The sequence below is a fragment of the Myxine glutinosa genome, chromosome 10 (genome assembly GCF_964187855.1).
Source record: "Myxine glutinosa chromosome 10, kmMyxGlut1.1, whole genome shotgun sequence".
In the NCBI taxonomy this organism is placed as follows: Eukaryota; Metazoa; Chordata; class Myxini; order Myxiniformes; family Myxinidae; genus Myxine; species Myxine glutinosa.
Genome location: NC_136270.1, coordinates 92,450,898 through 92,471,750, shown reverse-complemented (window position 1 = coordinate 92,471,750; position 20,853 = coordinate 92,450,898). Strand labels below are relative to the sequence as shown.

Here is a 20,853-nt window from a genome sequence, read left to right as displayed (position 1 = left end):
CCGCACCACCCGGTGGCCGGAGGCCGTGCCCTTGGCGTCGACAACGGCGGCCGATGTCGCGCAGGCTTTCATCGCCACCTGGGTCGCCCGGTTCGGCGCCCCCTCAGACATCTCATCCGACCGCGGCCCCCAGTTCACCTCGGAGCTCTGGGGGGCGGTTGCGCAGGGGCTCGGGGTCCGGCTGCACCAAACCACGGCCTACCACCCCCAGGCTAACGGCCTGTGTGAGCGATTTCACCGCTCATTGAAGGCCACGCTCCGGGCCACCCTCCGCGACGGCGGCTGGGTCGACAGGCTCCCCTGGGTCCTGCTGGGCCTCCGGACGGCGCCCAAGGAGGACCTGCGCGCATCCGCGGCGGAGTTGGTCTTCGGGCAACCGCTGCGGGTGCCGGGCGAGTTCCTCCCCGACTCCACGGCACCATGGTCCGCGGCACAGCAGCGCTCCGCTCTGCAAGAGACCGCCCAGAGGTTCGCCCCGGTGCCAACGGCATGCCACGGGCACCCACCGACGCACGTCGCCCCGGAGCTTCGCACGGCGGAGTACGTCTTCGTCCGCCACGATGCCCATCGGACACCACTGCGGCCCCCGTACGACGGGCCTTTCCGCGTGCTGGAGACCGGGGCGAAGCACTTCACCCTGGACATCGGCGGTACTCCTGACCGCGTTTCGGTAGACCGCCTCAAGCCGGCCCACCTCAATGTGGACCATCCACCGCCAGTGGCCCGACCCCCACGTCGGGGCCGCCCTCCTGCGGGCAGACCCCCGGCACCGCCCAGCCCCGCCGCCACGGCGCCCCCCGGTCCTGCACCCATCCCAGGGGCAGCCAGGGCATCCCACCTGGTATCCCTGCACCCCGGACGCCGCCGATCGCCAGGGGGCGCTTCGGCCGGGTCATTCGACTGCCCCACAAACTGGCCCTCCAGGTGCGCGGGAATTCTGGGGGGGCGCGTGTGGCGGACACAAAAGCCCACTGGCGTGGTGACATCATTCCACGCACCAAGTGGGCGGTGGCCACGCCCGAGGGGTAGGCGTGGCCTCATGATATACACCGGGCGACCAGCCCGGAGGAGTTCAGTGTTACAGTGTCGTCTTACAATAAAGACGTTTATATGTTACCGCTTGTCCGCTTCCTCCTTGCTCACAAGCAGCGCACGTAACGCCGCGCTTTAATGTAAAGATTAACTGACTCGATTTTTGGGTCCTGGGGTCAAAGGCCAAAGGTCATGTCAGGTAAAAATGTGCTAACTTGGGCGCAGCTGAATGGATTTAAATCAATTTAACACCTGCTGTTGAATTAACACCAGGTGGGTTGACTCAGCCGGTCATACGGCAGCCGCGCCCTCAGAAAATGATACAACCAGCAGCCACGGTCTGTCCACGAACCACCACTAGATTTTGTACTATGAATGTGTATTATATCAAAGTTATTCGCACCTGTTCCTGAGTGTGTGTTTGCTCGCACCACCTGCGTTTTATGCAAGGTATGCTGCAAAGCCTACAAGTTAACATCCAAATTAAGCAACAATAATGATTAGACATGTAAACGTTTACTACATATATAAACCATTACGGATTTTCTTTTGATATATAAAGGAAGTGAGAATTTATGTGGTGACTCATTCGTCCCGCACATTCCAGAAGGAACACAAAAATCTGTTGAAACGATACTGTGTGGCAGTGATGAGTGAGTGGCGCATCTGTACTGGTTCTCAGATCTACTGTAATCTATATACTCCATTGAGTCTCTGCATTATTATTATTACTGTCTTGTTTTTCGCATATAATTTGTTGCAGAGTAAGAATATTTGGGTAATTTGTTTCATTTTTTTTTTTGTTGCAAACTCTCCTTCCTTTCAGTGGTTTGAACTTGCACACAAACTTGCAAACAGTTCATGATGTGCCTTCGATACGTGATACTTCGTTCAATACTTACACGTGCCTTCGATACGGTCTGGCACCCCACTCTGCTCACCAAACTCTCCTCCTATGGTATTCATGGAAATCTCCACGCATGGCTTGCGGACTTCCTCTCTGGTCGAAGTCAACGTGTGGCCCTGAATGGTTTTCTCTCATCTCCCCTTCCTGTTCAGGCTGGAGTTCCCCAAGGCAGTGTTCTGGGCCCTGTGCTTTTTCTAGTTTTTCATCAATGATCTCTCCGACTCTCTGGAAAATCCTCTCTATCTCTTTGCTGATGACTCCACTCTCTGCCGCTCCATTCCTCATCCCTCAGATCGGCAGTCTGCAGCCTCCTCACTCTCTGCAGACCTGGACAAAATCACAGACTGGTCAAACAAGTGGAACATGTCTTTCAATCCTAACAAATCTCACACTCTTGCTGAACTCTTACTGATGTCTCTCTGTAAAGACCGACGGGACAACCCTCCCATCTACTTTCTCAACAATCCTCTCCAAGAAGTTCTGTCACTCAAGCTTTTGGGTCTCACTATCTGCCATGATCTTTCCTGGGAAAACCACATTTCCAATCTTGCCTCCAAAGCCAAATGGGCATCATCCGTCATGCGAAGTCCTTCCTTGGCACACCTGAGCTCCTCACCACATACATGGCTTTCATCGACAGCTCAATGGAATACTGCTCTCCCCTCTGGGCTGGTGCTCCTGCCTCACACCTAGCTCGGCTTCACGCTGTTGAAACCAAAGCTTCCAGAATCATTGGAATCTCCCGTGATGAAGCTGATTGTGACGGCCTTTCACACTCTCACCGCAGGCAGGTTGGTGGTCTTTCTGTTTGCTACTGACTCCTATCCGGCCTTGCTCCCCCAGCTATATCTGTGCTCTGTCCCCCAAATATTCCTACAGGTCGCACAAGATCTGCCTGCAACCCTCTTCTGGTGAAATTGCCAAAATTAAGACCCTCCATTCACCTTCACTCATACATTCCTCTTTACTCCCGCCTCTGGAACAAACTCCCTCACTCTCTTGAATCCCACTCCTCCCTCCAGGTCTTTAAAACAGCTGTTCACCACCATCTCTTATCTTCCCCCATCTTTGATCTCTTCTACCCCCGTTAATCCACCCCAGATCCACTTTTGTGAAATACCAACTTCTTTCCTGGAAGTTCTAGCATTGTCCATGTGTTTTATACCTCTCCCCCTTACCATGCCTCCTCCCCCCAAGCCCTCTCCCTCCCACAGATCTTCTGATGTCCCTGTTCTCTGCTGTTGTACTCATGTGCTTCCCTCTCTCTCCCCATATTGTCTCCCACTCCCTTTATTGTATGTTTTGTGTGTCCGTTTTTAAAATTTTTATTAATGTTAGCTCTTAAACGAGCCTCGATCTTGTATACAAAAAAAAAGAAAAAAAAGATTAACCACTAACTGGATGTTACCATTTGATTAGATTGTCTCTCTAATGCAGCATTGGTTATTTTTTCTTTAAATGAAATGTCATTGTTATTTATTTGTTATTCTGCATGTGTTGAGCAGGTTTCACTTTGGGCTCAGCAATTTGTTGTGCTGATGAGGAAGCGTTTGCTCTACACTCCACGTCACTGGCTAGTTCTGGTCGCTCAGGTAGCCGTGCCATTAGTATTTACACTTATGTCCTTGCTAGTCATCGAGCTAATGCCAAGAAATAACCAGCAACCAGCACTCAATATGACGCTGGAGAGGTATGGCTCAAACATGGTTTCCTATGCTGTGGACTCCTTGGGCTCTGGATTTGCCCAAACTCTCAGTCAGGAATTTGCTGCTCAATTCCACAATTCCTCAACAACAGCATTTGATATAAACACAGAGGCCAATTTCACAGGTGAGATGTAGAGTTGCACATAGTTATCATTTTCGTTTAAAAAAGATATCCCTTGATGCTTCCTGGTGTAATGCCAAACAAGAGTTATCTAATGCTGTGTTATGTGTACAGCTAACATGATTGACTATCTGAAGAGCAAAGCGAAAAAACAAGGTGGATCTTTCAACCACCAATACCTGGTGGCGGCTGTTTTCCACGACGACGCAACAAACCACACAGAGTGCACGGCCCTCTTCAACAACCAGGCATACCATACACCGGCCACAGCTCTGCTGCTACTTGAGAACGCGATCCTCAGACTCCTTGCTGGGCCGGGATTCTCCCTGACAGTCACAAACCACCCCCTGCCTCCAAGCGATTCTGCAAACCTTGATGAGGAATTCCAGATGTACACACTTGTTTGTAATACATTCTTCATGAATTCCGGAAATAGGATTACTGCTTCTGTACATTTTATTTTGTAAAATATGCTCGGATTATTTATTCATATGCAACAATGACTGCCATTTTCAGTCTTTTTTGGTAGGTCTCTTACTGCAACTATATTCAGTTGGCCTGCGAAAGTATTCAACCCCTACCAATAATGCCATATTGAGATGAATTAGGAATTATGTAGAAACAATTTTTCCAAATGAACTTTTTTTATCCATAATTGAAGAGATCAAACTAAACACTGTCATTCTTGAAGGAGGTTAAATATCAGGAATACCTGCAAAAAACATGTACAAATCAAAATTCACTGGTTGCAAAGGTATTCAGCCCCTTAGGTCAGTACTTGGTGGAAGCATCGTTTGCAGCAATGACTGCTATGAGTCTTTTGGGTAGGTCTCTACCAGCTTTGCATACTGAGATGGTGAAATATTTGCCCATTCTTCAAGTGAAAATTGTGCTAGTTCTGCCAAGTTTGATGGGGATCGTTGATGGACTGCCATCTTCAAGTCTCGCCATAAATGTTCAATTGGGTTCAAGTCAGGGCTTTGAGTGGGACACTCAAAAAACATTTATTTTCCTCTTAGTTGATATCAAGGTATATTGCTATTAGTTGATATCAAGGTATATTGTGTATAAATTTGATTATCCGAATAAGATTTCCTTTCTCATAAAGGTGTGCTTGCATTGAAAACAAAGTTTTAGTTTCTTTATGAATCGGTGTAGAAAAATGCAAAATGTCGATGACTTTTGCACAGCAGTGTATATGCATTTTTGTCCTCAAAATGTAGTAAAACCAGAAGACACTTTTCAAATCTCTTTCCTACCTTTTCGATGACCGTTGGATACAACTAAGGTTGTGGACTCGACTTTCAGAGAAGTTCAGTTAGTAGAGTTTTCAGCTGGTGGCCGGATGGCCATTGAAACGGGCAGTAAGTAAGCTGAAGAAATTACTCACTTACTATATATCTGTCTATCTAAGCCTGGTGTTGGCTTAGCGGTTAAGGTGCTGGCTTGGGATCCGAGGATCCTGGGTTCGAATCCCGGTCGATCGCTGAATTAACGCCAGGGCGGTTGACGCAGCCTATCATACTTCCGAGGTCGGCAAATTGAGTACCAGTACACTGGTAATTCCCTGTGTGTCGCAAGAGACGGCTAACAGGGTTGGCGGCAGGAAGGACATCCGGCTTTTGAGAAGGGCATCTCAAAAAAGGGACCACGGTGCCCAAAAAAGGCCAACCCCCGCTCTGCGGGGAAAAATGGCCTCTAAAGGTGGTTTTTTGTTGTTATTTTTAAATCTATCTGTCTATCTCTTCCTCCCTCTCATTAGGCAAATAATACCAATAGAAAATCGGTAAATTATTACGACAGAACCATGTCCAATTTTTCTGGTAACTTTGCATTTACTGTATTCAGAAGCATGTTTGCCTATGCTGATGAACACATACAAGATAATATTTGTCCATGCATGTTTATTTTTGATTTAAGTCTTGAGTAAAGATTCTACAAATACTCTAACTTTGTCTGCATTCCGACAGGGGCAGCAATGGTTTTGCGATTGCTTTCAACCTTATGTACGGCCTGGCCACGCTCGCAAGTTCGTTTTCTCTTCTGTTGGTGGCTGAGCGCACAAGCAAAGCAAAACATCTGCAGTTTGTCAGCGGTGCTTCGCCACTCGCCTACTGGCTTTCTGCCCTGCTCTGTGACTTTCTCACCTTCCTACTGACTTCCTGTCTTATTTTGGCAAGTGCTACATCTATGTCTGCTCACCAATACCATCTTCTCACCAATGTCGACTTCATAAGCCGGCTTCCACAGTACATGCGTGTCCAATTATTTTGTACTTAAGTCTCATTGTCCTGCTTGTTGTACCACTGTTTAAAAAAAAATCTTGAAAGACTTGTTCATCATTGTTCATTTTGCAGTATAGAATAATTTGATAAGAATTCTACTTTTTCATTCTACTCTCATTAAGAGGAATTTGATAATATGATTGTAAAAAACGTACTTAGCTCTTTATTTACCACCATAAGACACACATGTTGTAGGTGAAAATCCTATTGGCTTATCATAAATTCGATATTGATAACCTGGGAATGTAATAGGTATAATATGTTGCAAATTGTTTGCATTAACTGTCAATTGTATATACTGATAAGTTTCACACTGGTAGGTAAAGCAAGTAGATATTTCCTCCATAACTTTTTGAGATATCATGTTGTATATCGTTTTTAACCTCAGGCCTCAATGGTGAAGAATCACTTTAAAATTATAGTATCTGGATCCGTATCTTCACCCAAATCTAAACATTTCGTCCCTGTCACACACCCATCCTCTCCACCAAATTTCGTCCAAATCTGACCACAACTTTTTCAGATATCCTGTTCATAGACAGGGGTGAAAATATAAGCTCCATCCACCTTCGATGATGGAGGTAAAAAAAAAAAACGAATGTTATGCTGCACAATATGAAACCCTGCCAATTTGCAACAGCACATTTAAGTTTTTAATTCACAGCACATTTAATTTAGGTTTCCTCTTCTTTTTCCTCTGAGGCTGATTGAAGAGGTAAATAATTGATGGCAGGTTGACATGATTTTTTCAAGTGATTCTTCACCATTGGGTTATAGGGCTAAAGCCAATAAAACCGATAGCTTGATATTTCAAAACATTGTGGAAGGATTATGATAAAACTTCGTGGAGATTCTGGTTAGTCGACAATAATCAGTGTTGTGAAAAATCAATCGGGTCCACAACTTTGTCCCATAGGTAGGTTTAATCTCAATTAGATCTCTGGCATCATCCTGTAAAAATACAGTCATGCAATAGATATCAGGATCTTGGTATCATACAGAGAGGACCGATAATAATAGTCAAAGCAAGCGAGTCTAGCATATATGTGCGACTCTAGCATATACGTACCATTCAAGACTACATGTAAAGTAAATGTCACAGGAGTGGCCCAGCGTCGCGGATGTCCCAGGTTTTATAGACGCCCTTCAGTGGCTGAAGCGAGTATCTCCCCTGGGTTCAACTTTCGTATAATTTCACTACATTCTCCCCGCCGTTAGAACTATACTGCCGCTAGGCAGATCGCAAGCGTGCGTCAGCGTTAATTGATTGGGTACGTCATTCCATGTCAGTCGGTCCACCCATAGCGGTCGGGGTGGCGAACTACCCTGCCAGCCCGTGTCCGGAAACTACCGGGTACGGCGTCCACAAACCCGGAGTCCCCTGCGTCGGAGTAGCCGCTGGAGGCAGGTGTCAGAGGGGGAACCTCAGAGCCTTCAGGCAGGGGTGTAGGTGACGACAGAGGTGACGGCAAAGGTTCCATAGAGGAAGCTTTGGTAGAGTCCATAGACTCGTAGATCGGTTCGTCGATATCCCTATAAGGGTCGATGACCCCACAAGGGGCGAGATGGCGTACGGAGACAGTGGACTCGCGTCCATCTGCCGTCATCACACGCGCATGCTCGGGATTAGCCTGGAGTACCTGCACCTTATCCACAAAGGGGTCGTACTTGCTTGTGCGCACTGCTCGTTTGAGATAGGCCGGCCCCGGCTCAGCGAGCCAGCTGGGTAAAGATCGGATACTACCCGAGCTTCTAGGGTGGTGGAACAGTCTTTCGTGAGGAGTCTGGTTGGTGGCCGTACATAGGAGAGCCCTGATCGAGTTCAGGGCCGCAGGTAGCGACCAAGCCCATTTATCGAGACCCCGGCCGAGGGTCCAGAGGCTTAGCATGACGGCCCTCCATATAATCCCATTGAAGCGTTCGATCTGCCCATTCGCCTGGGGTCTGTACGGTGTGGTGTAACTCGAAGCAACATTATTTTGGAGCAAATAACCTCGCACCTCCTGCGACAGGAACACCGCACCCCGATCGGTATGCACGTAGGCCGGATATCCAAACATAGAAAACAAATTCTGCAGGCACCGTATGACCGTGGCTGCCGTCATATCCCCGCACGTATAAGCAAAAGGGAATCACGAGTACTCATCAACGATAGTGAGCAGATAACGAGAGTTGCTCGACACCGGCAGTGGGCGTTTGAAATCCATTGCCAATCTCTCCCACGGTCTAGTAGCCCTAACCAGCGTCCCCATGGGAGGGTTGTAAAAACGCGGCTTGAGTTCCGCACATATAGCGCAGTCTCGGCAGATCCGGCGGATTTCTTCAATCGAGTACGGCAGATTACCTCTACGCACGAAATGAGCGAAACGCGCCACCCCTGGATGACACATAGTGTCGTGCAAAGCGCGCAGCCCTTCCAAAGTTACGATCCCCGCGCACGTAGCCAGCCTCGATAAAGCGTCGGCGACCAGGTTATCCTTCCCCTGGCGGTATTTGATGGTGTAGCAGAAGTCGGCAAGTTCGATACGCCAGCGAGTGATTTTCTCATTCTTAATACGTTGAGCATGTAAGGTGTCGTACATGAACGCAACGCTTTGTTGGTCCATGATGATTTGGAAGCATCGCCCGAGTAAGTACGGTCGCCATCGCCGAATCGACTCGACGATCACGTACGCTTCCTTTTCGACAGACGAATGCCTCCGCTCAGCAGAGGTGAGAGTCCGCGAAAAGAAAGCCACAGGGCGCCCCCCCCTGGGAGAGAGTCGCCGCTATCGCATGATCCGAGGCATCACTTTCCAAGACGAAAGATTCGCTCTCGTCGATCATCGCCACAGCGGCGCCCGCGATGTCGGCCTTAAGGCCCCCGAAGGCCGCCAAGGTGGCCGGGCTCATGGGGAACGTGTCGCAGGCCATGAGGGGGCGGAGCTTCACAGAGAAATTTTGCCCCCACTTCGAATAGTGGGCGAACAGCCCGAGAGCTCGCTTCAGCGAAGCTCGATCGCCGGGCGGGGCCATATCAAGCAAAGGTCGCAGACGCTCCTTATCCGGAGAGACTGAGCCATGGGTCATGGTGTACCCCAGAAGATCTGTCGTGCGTTGAGAGTAACGACACTTAGCCTCATTCATGGTTAGGCAATACCTATGCGCGACCTCGAGGAAGCGCTTCAGATTAGCATCGTGATGCTCCTGGTCATACCCACAAACCGTAAGTTGTCCAGATAGACAAAGACATCTGTCAAGTTCTCCTTAGTAACGAGGTCGTCCATAGCCCTCTGAAAACAGGAGACCCCGTTCGTTACCCCAAAAGGTAATCGGGTGAACTGGTATAACCTTTGACCCGATTCGAAGGCGGTATAGATGCGATCAGCCCTAGAGATGGGGATCTGATGATACGCACTACGCAGATCAAGAGTGCTGTAGACGGAGTACTGGGCCACCTGTCGTACTAGCGCGTCCATCCCCGGTAAGGGGTAGGCGTCCAGCTGTGTAAAGCGATTAACCGTCTGTGAGTAGTCGATTACCATGCGCCGGCGATGGGCCTCACTTCACACCACTAAGACCTGTGCCCGCCACGGCGACCGGCTAGGTTCGATAACACCGTCCTTCAAGAGTTGGGCCGTTTCTTCCGCAATGAATTGCGCGTCCGCTCGTGAGTAGTGCCATGATTTTACCACGACAGGAGTGCAGTCAGTGGTCAGGTTGGGGAACAGCGAAAGAGGCTCAATTTCCATTTTCGCGAGTGCACACACAGCAAGCGTGTCCGTCCCACCGAATTCAATTTCCAAACGTCCATGTCGCTTAAGAAAATCGTGTCCTAACAGGATGTCCGCACATAATGCAGGCAAGACCATGAGATGTACATCGGAAAACATGCGTCCCTTTATCACAAGTTTCAATCGACATTCCCCCTTCGTGCTGAGCCGAAGTCCTTGGGAGGCCATGAAGATCCGTCGTGTAGTCCCGATGACCGGCCACCCATGTTGACGCACCAGCTGCTGATCGATGAAACTATCCGTAGATCCTGTGTCGATTAGGGCCCGCGCAAAAATGCCTTCGACCAAGAGCGGGATAATGGCCTGATCAAGGCCAGAAGATCCGGCAGGTATTGCGCCGTCCGAGCGAGAAGATCGCGCCTCGCACGTGGATCCCACACCGGCTGCAGTTTTCCGGTCGTTCGAGGAGCCTCCGGAGGGCCCCCATGCCAAACGCATAGTTGGTCGTGCCGGAGCAAGAGCGTGTAGTTCGTACGATCTGCCGTCAGATGGCGCTCATGTCCCGTGCGAAAGATCGCAGTCAATTGTACTTTCACGTGCTGGAGCAAGAGCGTGTAGTTCGTACGAACAGCCGTCAGATGGCGCTTGTGTCACGTGCAGCGTTTGTTGCTCAACAGGAGGAGCTTTCAAAGCCGGAACTTTTTGTTTGTTGGAGGAAGGCATTCGAACGCCAGTCAAGGTCAGTTGCTCCGCGGCCGGTCGCGTTTGCGCCATTTGTTTCGGCGGCCCGGTGTATCTCACCAAGGACGTGCGTGCAGCCAGGGGCCCGCGAGGAGGAGGACCGCTCATCAAAGCCGGGTGAGGCGCCCCGTTCTGTGCTCGTTCCGTTGGCTCAGCGATAAGCCCATTCAAGGGCGCGCGTGCTGGTGTGCCCCACGCGGTCTTCTTGCACACTTTCGCAAAATGTCCTTTAGTAGAACACAAATGGCATATGGCTTCCCGAGCCGGACACGCTGACCTGGGATGCTGCCGATTGCCACAAAAATAACACGTCGCGTTCTGGTCAGGCCTGGGCCTGGCTGCTGTAGCTGCTGCCAGGCCGGAATCCGAGTCCACCTCGGGAGCGGCCAGGGGCTCGGCCGCAGTCGAGCCTGCACCCGTATCCTCGGCGGTAGCCCTCTCCGGTCGCGCGAGTTGAGAAGTCCCCGCGACGACCCGTGCGTGGTCATAAGTGGTGGATTGTTTCCGGGCCTCTGTGTAACCGTTGGCCAACCGTAGGGCCTCCGCGAACGTCAGGTCAGCTGTCTCCAAGAGCCTGAGCCTCAGATCTGTAGAGCTGATCCCAGAGACGAAAGCGTCTCGGACAAGATCGTCCTGGACTTGCTCGTGTGTCCGTACCTCTTGAGTACTGTCCGCGAGGAGGTGCCGCAGCTCCTGAGCGAAGCGATCGATCGACTCGGTTGGCTGTTGACGTCGCGTGGCGAGCAGATGCCTGTTGTACACCACGCTCCGTTTCATAATGTAGAGTCGCTTTAGCTCTTCCACGGCGGCATCGTACGTCGTACATCGAGCGATGCTCCTGTAAACGTGGTGGTCGACTTTGGTCTGTAGCACAGACAGCTTCGTTTCAGCGGTGGGTACGGCATCCTGGGCGCCGAACTGGTTCTCCAGCGTTTTGAGCCAGTGAGTGAACACCGAGCCCGATTCCTCAGCTTGTGGGTCGGAGCCGAGTGTCGGTACATTGATCATCTTGTGTCCCGCCATTTCCGTAGATCTTAATTGAGATTAAATGTTGTGAAAAATCAATCAGGTCCACAACTTTGTCCCATAGGTAGGTTTAATCTCAATTAGATCTCTGGCATCATCCTGTAAAAATACAGTCATGCAATAGATATCAGGATCTTGGTATCATACAGAGAGGACCGATAATAATAGTCAAAGCAAGCGAGTCTAGCATATATGTGCGAGTCTAGCATATACGTACCATTCAAGACTACATGTAAAGTAAATGTCACAGGAGTGGCCCAGCGTCGCAGATGTCCAAGGTTTTATAGACGCCCTTCAGTGGCTGAAGCGAGTATCTCCCCTGGGTTCAACTTTGGTATAATTTCACTACAATCAGCCTGTAAACATTATATTTTATAATTTAAGTTCAATTTCTACCATGACATTTGGCCCAATATTAGTCTTCAAACGATGTCCTACTTGCAGCCAAGGCCTTTTAAAGATACAGATGCCCTGACTCAATCTGTCTCTTTTCCTACTTGCATCTCTCCAGTCCAAATGGAATTCATTGTTATATTTAGTCATATCAAATCATGCTCAGCTTGTCTAACAACTCCTGTGTTCCTCTTGGCTTTTCTGTTCATGCTCTCTTGAAATGTTTTGTCTTCTTGGTAGTTTTTGAGAGTCAGAACGGCTATGATATGCAGTTCATCAAGGCAGATTGGTCTGTAATCTGCCTTCTCTTTGGCAGATTTGGCAGAGAGGTAGCATGTGTGAAAAATATCTCAACATTGTCTTTGCAAGGACTTTGTTACCAATCCCACCATTCCCGACCCACCTTTTCCTCCAGAGCAGATTGCCCTCTTCAACATGTCGTCCTCTCTCCCACGAAAGTTGAAATGTTCTTAGTAAATCTTTCCACCTCATCTGTAACTGGTCCTGATGGCACTGTCACTGTAAATCTCAAAATCTATGCTTCAGCTCTATCCTCTCGTTTTTCCCCACTCTTCTCCAGCAATTTTTCAGATTGTCTCCTACTTTCATGTTGAAAATTTGCAAATGATTCTTCCATTCACAAGAAGGGTTCCAGGTCTGAACCACTCAACAACAGATTGGTCAAACGTCTATATATTTATATATATATATATATATATATATATTTATATATATATATATACAGTATATATATTATATATATATATATATATATATATATATATATATATATATATATATATATATATATATATATATATTATATATATATATATATATATATATATATATATGTTTATGTATATATATATATATAGATATATATATATATATATATATATATATATATATATATATATATATATATATATATATATATATATATATATATATTGTTACGGTTCTCTATGCCGCCCTTAATCCCCTTATCAAGGGGGGATTAATCCCCTTGTCTTTCTGGGCTTGGCGGAACCGAGACTTGAGACGTCCCTCTCGGACACACGCGGAGTAGGGTTTCGGGACCACTTGTCGCTCGTACCTAATTCCCCGCACTGCCCTGGGAGCAAGGAAACAAGCCTCGTATGAACCACGTGTGGTTTGAGTACGCCGAGCGGATTGCGTACACGTGGTCCGCACAGTTACTTAGATGTTGGAACCCGATTAGAGCGGTTGTGCTCGTGCCACGCTTAGCCAAATGAGGAAACCACAGGAACGATCGATTCAGGAAGAAAGGAAGAACAAAGGGGTTTAATTATTTCCCACACGTATATACAATGTTCAGGGACGAAGAGACACAGAGTAGCCTTAGACAGTCGTAACTTTTGCCAGACAACGGGCCCGGCTCACACTCACACAGGGAATTGCAGATGGGTAGATGTTCCCCAACGCGTCACCGTGGTCATTCAGAAATGGTCCCCGTCCGGCTCTCCACGGCGCCGGCACGTCCCGCGAAGATGGTGGCAGGCGAAGGCAGGGACTAGTAGCGCGTCTCCCGAACAAAGCAGATGATGGGGCGGAACGGCAAAGGGCGGACTTTAGCGCGGCTGGCGGTTACTCAGCCATTCTCACTCATGCGTCTCAAATTGCACTGTATCTCGGTTTTAAGCGTGGCTGGCTGCGCCCGCGTATATGTACAATTCGCACACGCGGCCAACTCGTCTTCTTCGATCCTCCGAGCTGGTTTGTGCGCGCGCGTTCTCGTACAAGTTCTCTGCTTCAAGTCCTCTCACCAAACCTTGTGCAACCGGAGTCCTTTACTCATCGGTGTTCCCGCGCTAGTCCTTTGTTCGAGTCCTGTTTGCTGCAAGTCCTCCGATGCAAGCCCTCCCTCTTTGCTGCAGTCCTCTCGAGGGCTTTCGCGCAGTGGGTTTTATAGCTACGCCCCCCGAACTTTCTGGAACACTCTCGATCCTTCTCACCACGCCCTCTGATGCAATGCCGCCGTCACTACCTCTGAGCTATGATTGGCGGCTCGTGCTTACTGTCAGCACTTCTGCCACTCCGCCCTCGACTCCGCCCCGGTCCTCCTAGCTTGCCTCGTGTTAACTCGCCCTATCATGTCTAGCGCAAAAAGAGATTGAGGCTAGAGTAGCTGGAAAGTCAGTGGCAGTAGGGCCTATTTTCCTGACTCTACTCAACGCAGACTAACAATGGAAAGGAACTAAGCTCGCAAATACTAAGACATAACTATACTATTGCGAGGCTACATTGTGCTTGTGTGACTAACTATGGGGGGCAAACTTGAACCTTTATTGGACTCACTTTACAAACTCAAAACCGCAACACTGCCCCCCTCCCTCGTCAGACTCGTCCCCGAGTCGAGCCTACAAAAACTGGAACGACCGGTTTTGAGAAATATTTGGGACTAACTTTTAATTACATGTGACACTTAGATGTGGTTCCCCCTAACATATACTCTAACCCGTGTATGCGACAGTTTTACAACACTAAATATGTCCCACCTACTGCGTTGAGTAGCTAACTAACAGACTCACGCCCACAATTAACCGAATTGCAGAATTATTTTCAAACTAAACATAAAGCCGATGGGCAGCATTTTTATATATAAGCACAAAACCTAACCTTATTTACAATTCTATGACCCACGACCTGTCCTTTTTGGAAAGAAGATTGGAGGGGAAGAGAAGCACAGCAAAGCACAAAACACATTTCAAAAAGTCACATTTTTGCTGCTGGTGTCTGCATCTTCTGTCTTCCGTGTGCACATATCGAACCGGCAAGCCCCTGGACTGGCATACAGGCCATTCCTGCTCTTTGGGGCTTAATAAACTTAGTTCTTCTCGGCCCTAGCACACAAAAATAACAAAAATGCACAACAAGTGTTTATTGTATTTGCCAGCAGGGCCAACCCTATGTGGTCCAACTGCGTGACATTGATGCCACTCAAAACAAGTGGTCCAAAGATGCAAGGTGAGTTTGCAGCAAAGTGCTGCACAGCAGAAGTGTGAGGCCACAAAACCTGTGGGCCATAATGTGTAATGTGGTGCAGCAAAGTGTTTATGGCAGCAAGTGCTGCACAGGTGCAGCAAAGTTATAACAAATGCAAAGGGTACGGCAGCAAAGTTCTGCGAGTTCAGCTGCACAGGTGTAGCAAAGTGCAGCAAGGGTGCTGCACAGGTGTAGCAAGGTGCAGCTGCACCGCTCCACCTCCAAAATGGTTCTGGGGTGGGGGAGAGACAAAGCACAACCGGCAAAGCAGAAAGGGCACAGAGGTACACAGCAATACAAGGCAATGCAGCATGAGGGGCGCGGAAGAGTAAGCAGAGCAAGCTCGTCCCGAACCGTCCGTACCCCCCAATGTCAGCTTACACTACCCTTGCCCTTCCCTGTATTTACAAATTCAAATCCGTCTCTACGTCCTGTCTCCAATATCCCCCTCTACTCCAAATTCGTCTCCCAATCCCTCCCTGGAAGGAAGGAATGGAACAAACACAATGTCCTCTTACGTCGTGATGCGTCTTACTCACTCAACAGTTTACAAAGCCTTGGTGCTGGTGTGGACCTTTGTCATCCTCGGTGAATGGATGTGGATGGCGCGAAGGGAATTCTCTACCTAACTACTCTACTGACATTAACTTTTAAGCTACCCGGGGTCATGCCCTGCCAATTGACCATCTTTACACCTTGTGGTTCTAAAAACCGAATTCCCCATTGACCACTCTGCGGTGCCCATGAATTTGGGTCTCACTCCCCAATTTTTCACACTGTGCCTTTGCACAATTTCGGGGCTGGGTCATGTGGCTCCACTAGCAGGTCTACCTACCTGCGCACCTCCGCCACTGAAGTCGCCACCCGAGCTTACCTGCTCCTGCGACTACCTAAACTGGGGAAGGCCCCTCCTGGCACTTTACCCCTCTGATGCCCTCCTTGGCATTGGGCTACCCGGGTCCTTCCCTTGGATCCTCTGGCCCCACTGAACAACTCACGACTAATCTGACTGGCTCCCAGAGCCTACCTGCGGCCTCACCTGGCCGACAAACTACCAGTGGTGGAGTGCTCCAATAACCATACGCACCAATTAAGCCACACGCCCAGCCATGTCACTGACCCATGCACCCAACCAAAGCACTACCTGCCACTTCCTGCACCACAGGTGTCAATATCCAAACAATTTACCTAAGCCCCCTACCTGGCTTTACACTACCCACCCCGGGTATTCGTGAATGGGTCCATCTCCCCCCATTCACTCCTTCGCACCATGCATTCCACACCTTTTATTTCACACCAAGCATTCCACACCATTTATTCGCACACACCATTTATTTTGCACACCACTTTCCTCGTGCACCAAATTCGCACACCTTTTGTGCTCTCACACCTTTTATCCATACACTACTTTCCTCGCACACCTTTTGTGCTCACACACTTCCAACACAATTCCTTTTGTTCTACTCAATACACAACTCCTCACACACACAGCATCATCTAACTATCTGCTCCTCCCCTAATACTCGTGCTTCCCCGTCATCCCTTTACACTAAGCACACCCTCGTCATTAACAACCACCTAAGCTACCTATGTCCCCTCTATAGTACAAATGTCACTACTTAAATCTCATGTCTCCTATTGTCATCTAAATTCCCTATCATTTATCCCAGCCCGCCCTCGGCTAGCTTCGGTGCCCCATGGAGGTAACCATCGCTGGTACCTCCATGTGCATGTCACTGCCATCCCCCTAATCTAATGCTCATGAGCCCAGGGTGAGGAATGGTAAAACTACCATTCCCCCACACAATTACTATTTGTCCACAACACTTGAGCCTCTCCGTGCGGAAATACATTTTCACAGCTCGGCTTCGCAAAGCCGAGCGATCCATGCGGGTGGTTAGTCTGCTGTAGGTTGGGTCCGTCCGGCATTTTCGATCCAGGGGAGGAGGCATTGAAGGGCCGAGGTGCAGAGGCCCATCCCTGCGCGGAGCCTCGCGGTCCCACGCATGATGGCCCAACCGCCCACGGCCGGAGCACCGCGCCCGCCAGGGGGCACGGCTCTGAACTCTTCTTCCTCCCCTTGAACCGTGCCGATCGCCTTTACTGCCATGACGCGGCACCAACCATACAGGGCGGGGCCCGGCACGAATCGTGCACGTCGGTCCTTGTGAGACCGCCGCGGAAACGACCCCCTCCGATCCCCGCCGCACACAAAGCACACAACTCACTGAGGGCTCACGGCGGCTATACGTCGCGCTAAACGCTACCCCCGGTCTGCGTCGATGCTCGAGCCGCGTTCTCACCACACGCGACCCATTCCACGCTCGCACACCCAGGCATCCCTGCGCCTCCCATACACTCCATACATTCCGTTACTGCACTCTCCTGTGCACACTCTTTGCTTGCACACTCAGGTGCACAACACCCAGGCACACTCATGCCATTTGCACACCATTATCACACACCCTCGCACACACCCTGGCGCACTCATACCACTCACACACTCCGTTACACACTCTGTAACACAATCGGCCATCGCACACCCTCACGCACACTCTTTCGTTGCGTACTTCGTAACGTCCACGGGTGTGCACTCTCCTTGTACACACCCAATCACGCTCTGTGGTGTGCACTCCTGCACACTCTCTACAACACACTCTGGTGTGCATTCTCTCTCACTCTCCTCGGCCATCGCACACTCTGTAACACACTCTTCTTCGACACACTCTTCTCACACACACTCATGCTCCGGTGCACACTTTTCTCACACACGCATGCTATTCACCCTCGTACACTGCGCAGTGGCCCTTCCACGACCGCCCGGGCCTCGTCTCGATCCCAAGCGCGCCAAAAATCTTTTCCCGCCAAACACTTTCGCACCATACACACCCCTACTCACCTTGGGGATTCTCTTCTCCGGCAGCACCTGCAAACTTTCCATTTTGTTCGGAAGCACGACATCACAATGCGAATACGAACTTTGTGTGCATTCCATTTCTTCCCTCGATGCTATATCCTCTATTTCTGCCGTCTCTTCGGCTCCAATTTCAACTATAATCATTTCTTTTATTTCTAGCTCAAAGACGGCCGGCGCGCATAAAATTTCCTTGTCCAATTCGGTGGCCGTCGGCTCTTTTACACCCCGAGTCGCGATTTCTATTCCCTCGGTCCATGTAGCCGCGTCCTGCTCTACCTCGCTCTCCCCGCGTTCCTCGCACCGCGTTACCCCGTTGCATCCCAATGCGACCTCCTCACTCAACCCGCGCCTTATGTCCTCCCCCATTTCTTTTATTTCTTTCTTTGACGCCACCCTCATTTTTTCCAATTCGTTCTTTTGGGTGTCCATTTTGCTTTCCAGCCCTTTTTTTACCTCTGCCAATTGATCACCCATTTTTTTTATGTCCCGGGTGGATTTGTCCCCCATTTCTTTCAATTGGCCACCCATGTTGTTTTCCAACCCCAATAACCCATCTTTCATCTCCTTGGTGGATTTGTCACTCTGGGCATCCATTTTGCCCCCCCATTTCTTTCTTTTTTTCTCTTGGACGTCCATTTTCGCCATTAGTTGAATTAGGTACAATTCAATGTTGCACCCGGGTTGCACAGCGGGCTCGGCTGCCGCAGCCAAGTGCGAGGCGCCGCCATTTCTACCCCTGCTGCCGGCCCCTCATCAATGTCCTCCTCTTCTGCCAATTCTTCCCGTGGGTCCTGGGTCATTAATTCTTCCTCATCTACCTCCTCTTCTACCCCCACTGGCATTCGACCGCTTTGGCTAGCCATGGCACGAATTTTAAATTTTGATTTTAAAAACTACATTTCGTCCACTCGCAATTTCAAGTGCGTGAAGCGCACTCCGGGTCCAATCCCACTCCCCGACACCAATTGTTACGGTTCTCTACGCCGCCCGTAATCCCCTTATCAAGGGGGGATTAATCCCCTTGTCTTCTGGGCTTGGCGGAACCGAGACTTGAGACGTTCCTCTCGGACACACGCGGAGTCGGGTTTCGGGACCACTTCTCGCTCGTACCTAATTCCCCGCACTGCCCTGGGAGCGAGGAATCAAGCCTCGCACGAACCAGGTGTGGTTTGAGTTTGCCGAGCGGATTGCGTACACGTGGTCCGCACAGTTACTTAAATGTTGGAACCCGATTAGAGCGGTTGTGCTCGTGCCACACTTAGCCAAATGAGGAAACCACAGGAACGATCGAATCAGGAAGAAAGGAAGAACAAAGGGGTTTAATTATTTCCCACACGTATATACAATGTTCAGGGATGAAGAGACACAGAGTAGCCTTAGACAGTCGTAACTTTTGCCAGACAACGGGCCCGGCTCACACTCACACAGGGAATTGCAGATGGGTAGATGTTCCCCAACGCGTCGCCGTGGTCGTTCAGAGATGGTCTCCATCCGGCTCTCCATGGCCCCGGCACGTTCCGCGAAGATGGTGGCAGGCAAAGGCAGGGACTCGTAGCGCGTCTCGCGAACAAAGCAGATGATGGGGCGGAACGGCAAACGGCGGACTTTAGCGCGGCTGGCGGTTACTCAGCCGTTCTCACTCGCGCGTCTCAAATTGCTCTGTATCTCTGTTTTAAGCACGGCTGGCTGCGCCCGCGTATATGTACAGTTCGCACACGCGGCCAACTCGTCTTCTTCGATCCTCCGAGCTGGTTTGTGTGTGCACGTTCTCGTGCAAGTTCTCTGCTTCAAGTCCTCTCACCAAACCTTGTGCAACGTGAGTCCTTTACTCATCGGTGTTCCCGCGCTAGTCCTTTGTTCGAGTCCTGTTTGCCGCAAGTCCTCCGATGCAAGTCCTCTCTCTTTGCTGCAGTCCTCTCGAGGGCTTTCGCGCAGCGGGTTTTATAGCGACGCCCTCCGAACCTTCTGGAACACTCTCGCTCCTTCTCACCACGCCCTCTGACGCAACGCCGCCGTCACCACCGCTGAGCTCTGATTGGTGGCTCGTGCTTACCGTCAGCGCTTCTGCCGCTCCGCCCGCGACTCCACCCCGGTCCTCCTAGCTTGTATCGGGTTAACTCGCCCAATCATGTCTAGTGCAAAAAGAGATTGAGGCTAGGGTAGCTGGAAAGTCGGTGGCAGTAGGGCCTATTTTCCTGACTCTACTCAACGCAGACTAACAATGGATAGGAACTAAGCTCACAAATACTAAGACATAACTATACTATTGCGTGGCTACATGTTGCTTGTGTGACTAACTATGGGGGGCAAACTATAACCTTATTAGACTCACTTTACAAATTCAAAACCGCAACAATATTAACACGAACAGCAGAGTGTGCGATGGCCGAGGAGAGTGAGAGAGAATGCACACCAGAGCGTGTTGTAGAGAGTGTACAGGAGTGCACACCAGAGCGTGTGATTGGGTGTGTACCAGGAGAGTGCACACCCGTGGATGTTATGAAGTACGTAACGAAAGAGTGTGCACGAGGGTGTGCGATGGCCGATTGTGTTAGAGTGTGTAACGGAGTGTGTGAGTGGTATGAGTGCGCCAGGGTGTGTGCGAGGGTGTGTGATAATGGAGTGTGCGAACGGCATGAGTGCACCTGGGTGGTATGCACCTGAGTGTGCAAGAGAAGAGTGTGCACAGGAGAGTGCAGTAACGGAATGTATGGAGTGTACGGGAGGCGCAGGGACGCCTGGGTGTGCGAGCGTGGAATGGGTCACGTTTGGTGAGAATGCGGCTCGAGCATCGACGCAGACCGGGGTAGCGTATTATATTGTTGCGGATCTCCTGAAGCCCGTTCCCGTTACAAAGGCGGGATTAAACCCCTTTTTTCCCCTTGGGTCTTCGGGTCCATGAGGCCGAATCACCACTTCCAGAGCAAGCATGAAAAAGGGTATCGGGTCAACGTCGCACGTACCTTTAACCCACGCTGCCACGAAAGTGGGACCTAACCTCGC

The 20,853-nt window shown here is 50.0% G+C and overlaps 1 protein-coding gene across 6 annotated transcripts in view; it reads left to right on the top strand.

Moving 5' to 3' along the window:
* The window catches only part of LOC137433952 (phospholipid-transporting ATPase ABCA3-like), a 180,493-nt gene that overhangs the window by 123,523 nt on the left and 36,117 nt on the right, over positions 1-20,853 (top strand). For all 6 annotated transcript variants that reach the window (XR_010985765.2, XM_078785900.1, XM_068126462.2 and 3 more), the window contains 3 exons: positions 3,445-3,769; positions 3,881-4,157; positions 5,737-5,941. Coding sequence is in view for 5 of the 6 variants with exons in the window: in XM_078785900.1 (XP_078642026.1) it covers positions 3,445-3,769; positions 3,881-4,157; positions 5,737-5,941 (807 nt within the window). In the remaining variant the exon portion in view is untranslated. The remainder of the gene's footprint in view (positions 1-3,444; positions 3,770-3,880; positions 4,158-5,736; positions 5,942-20,853) is intronic.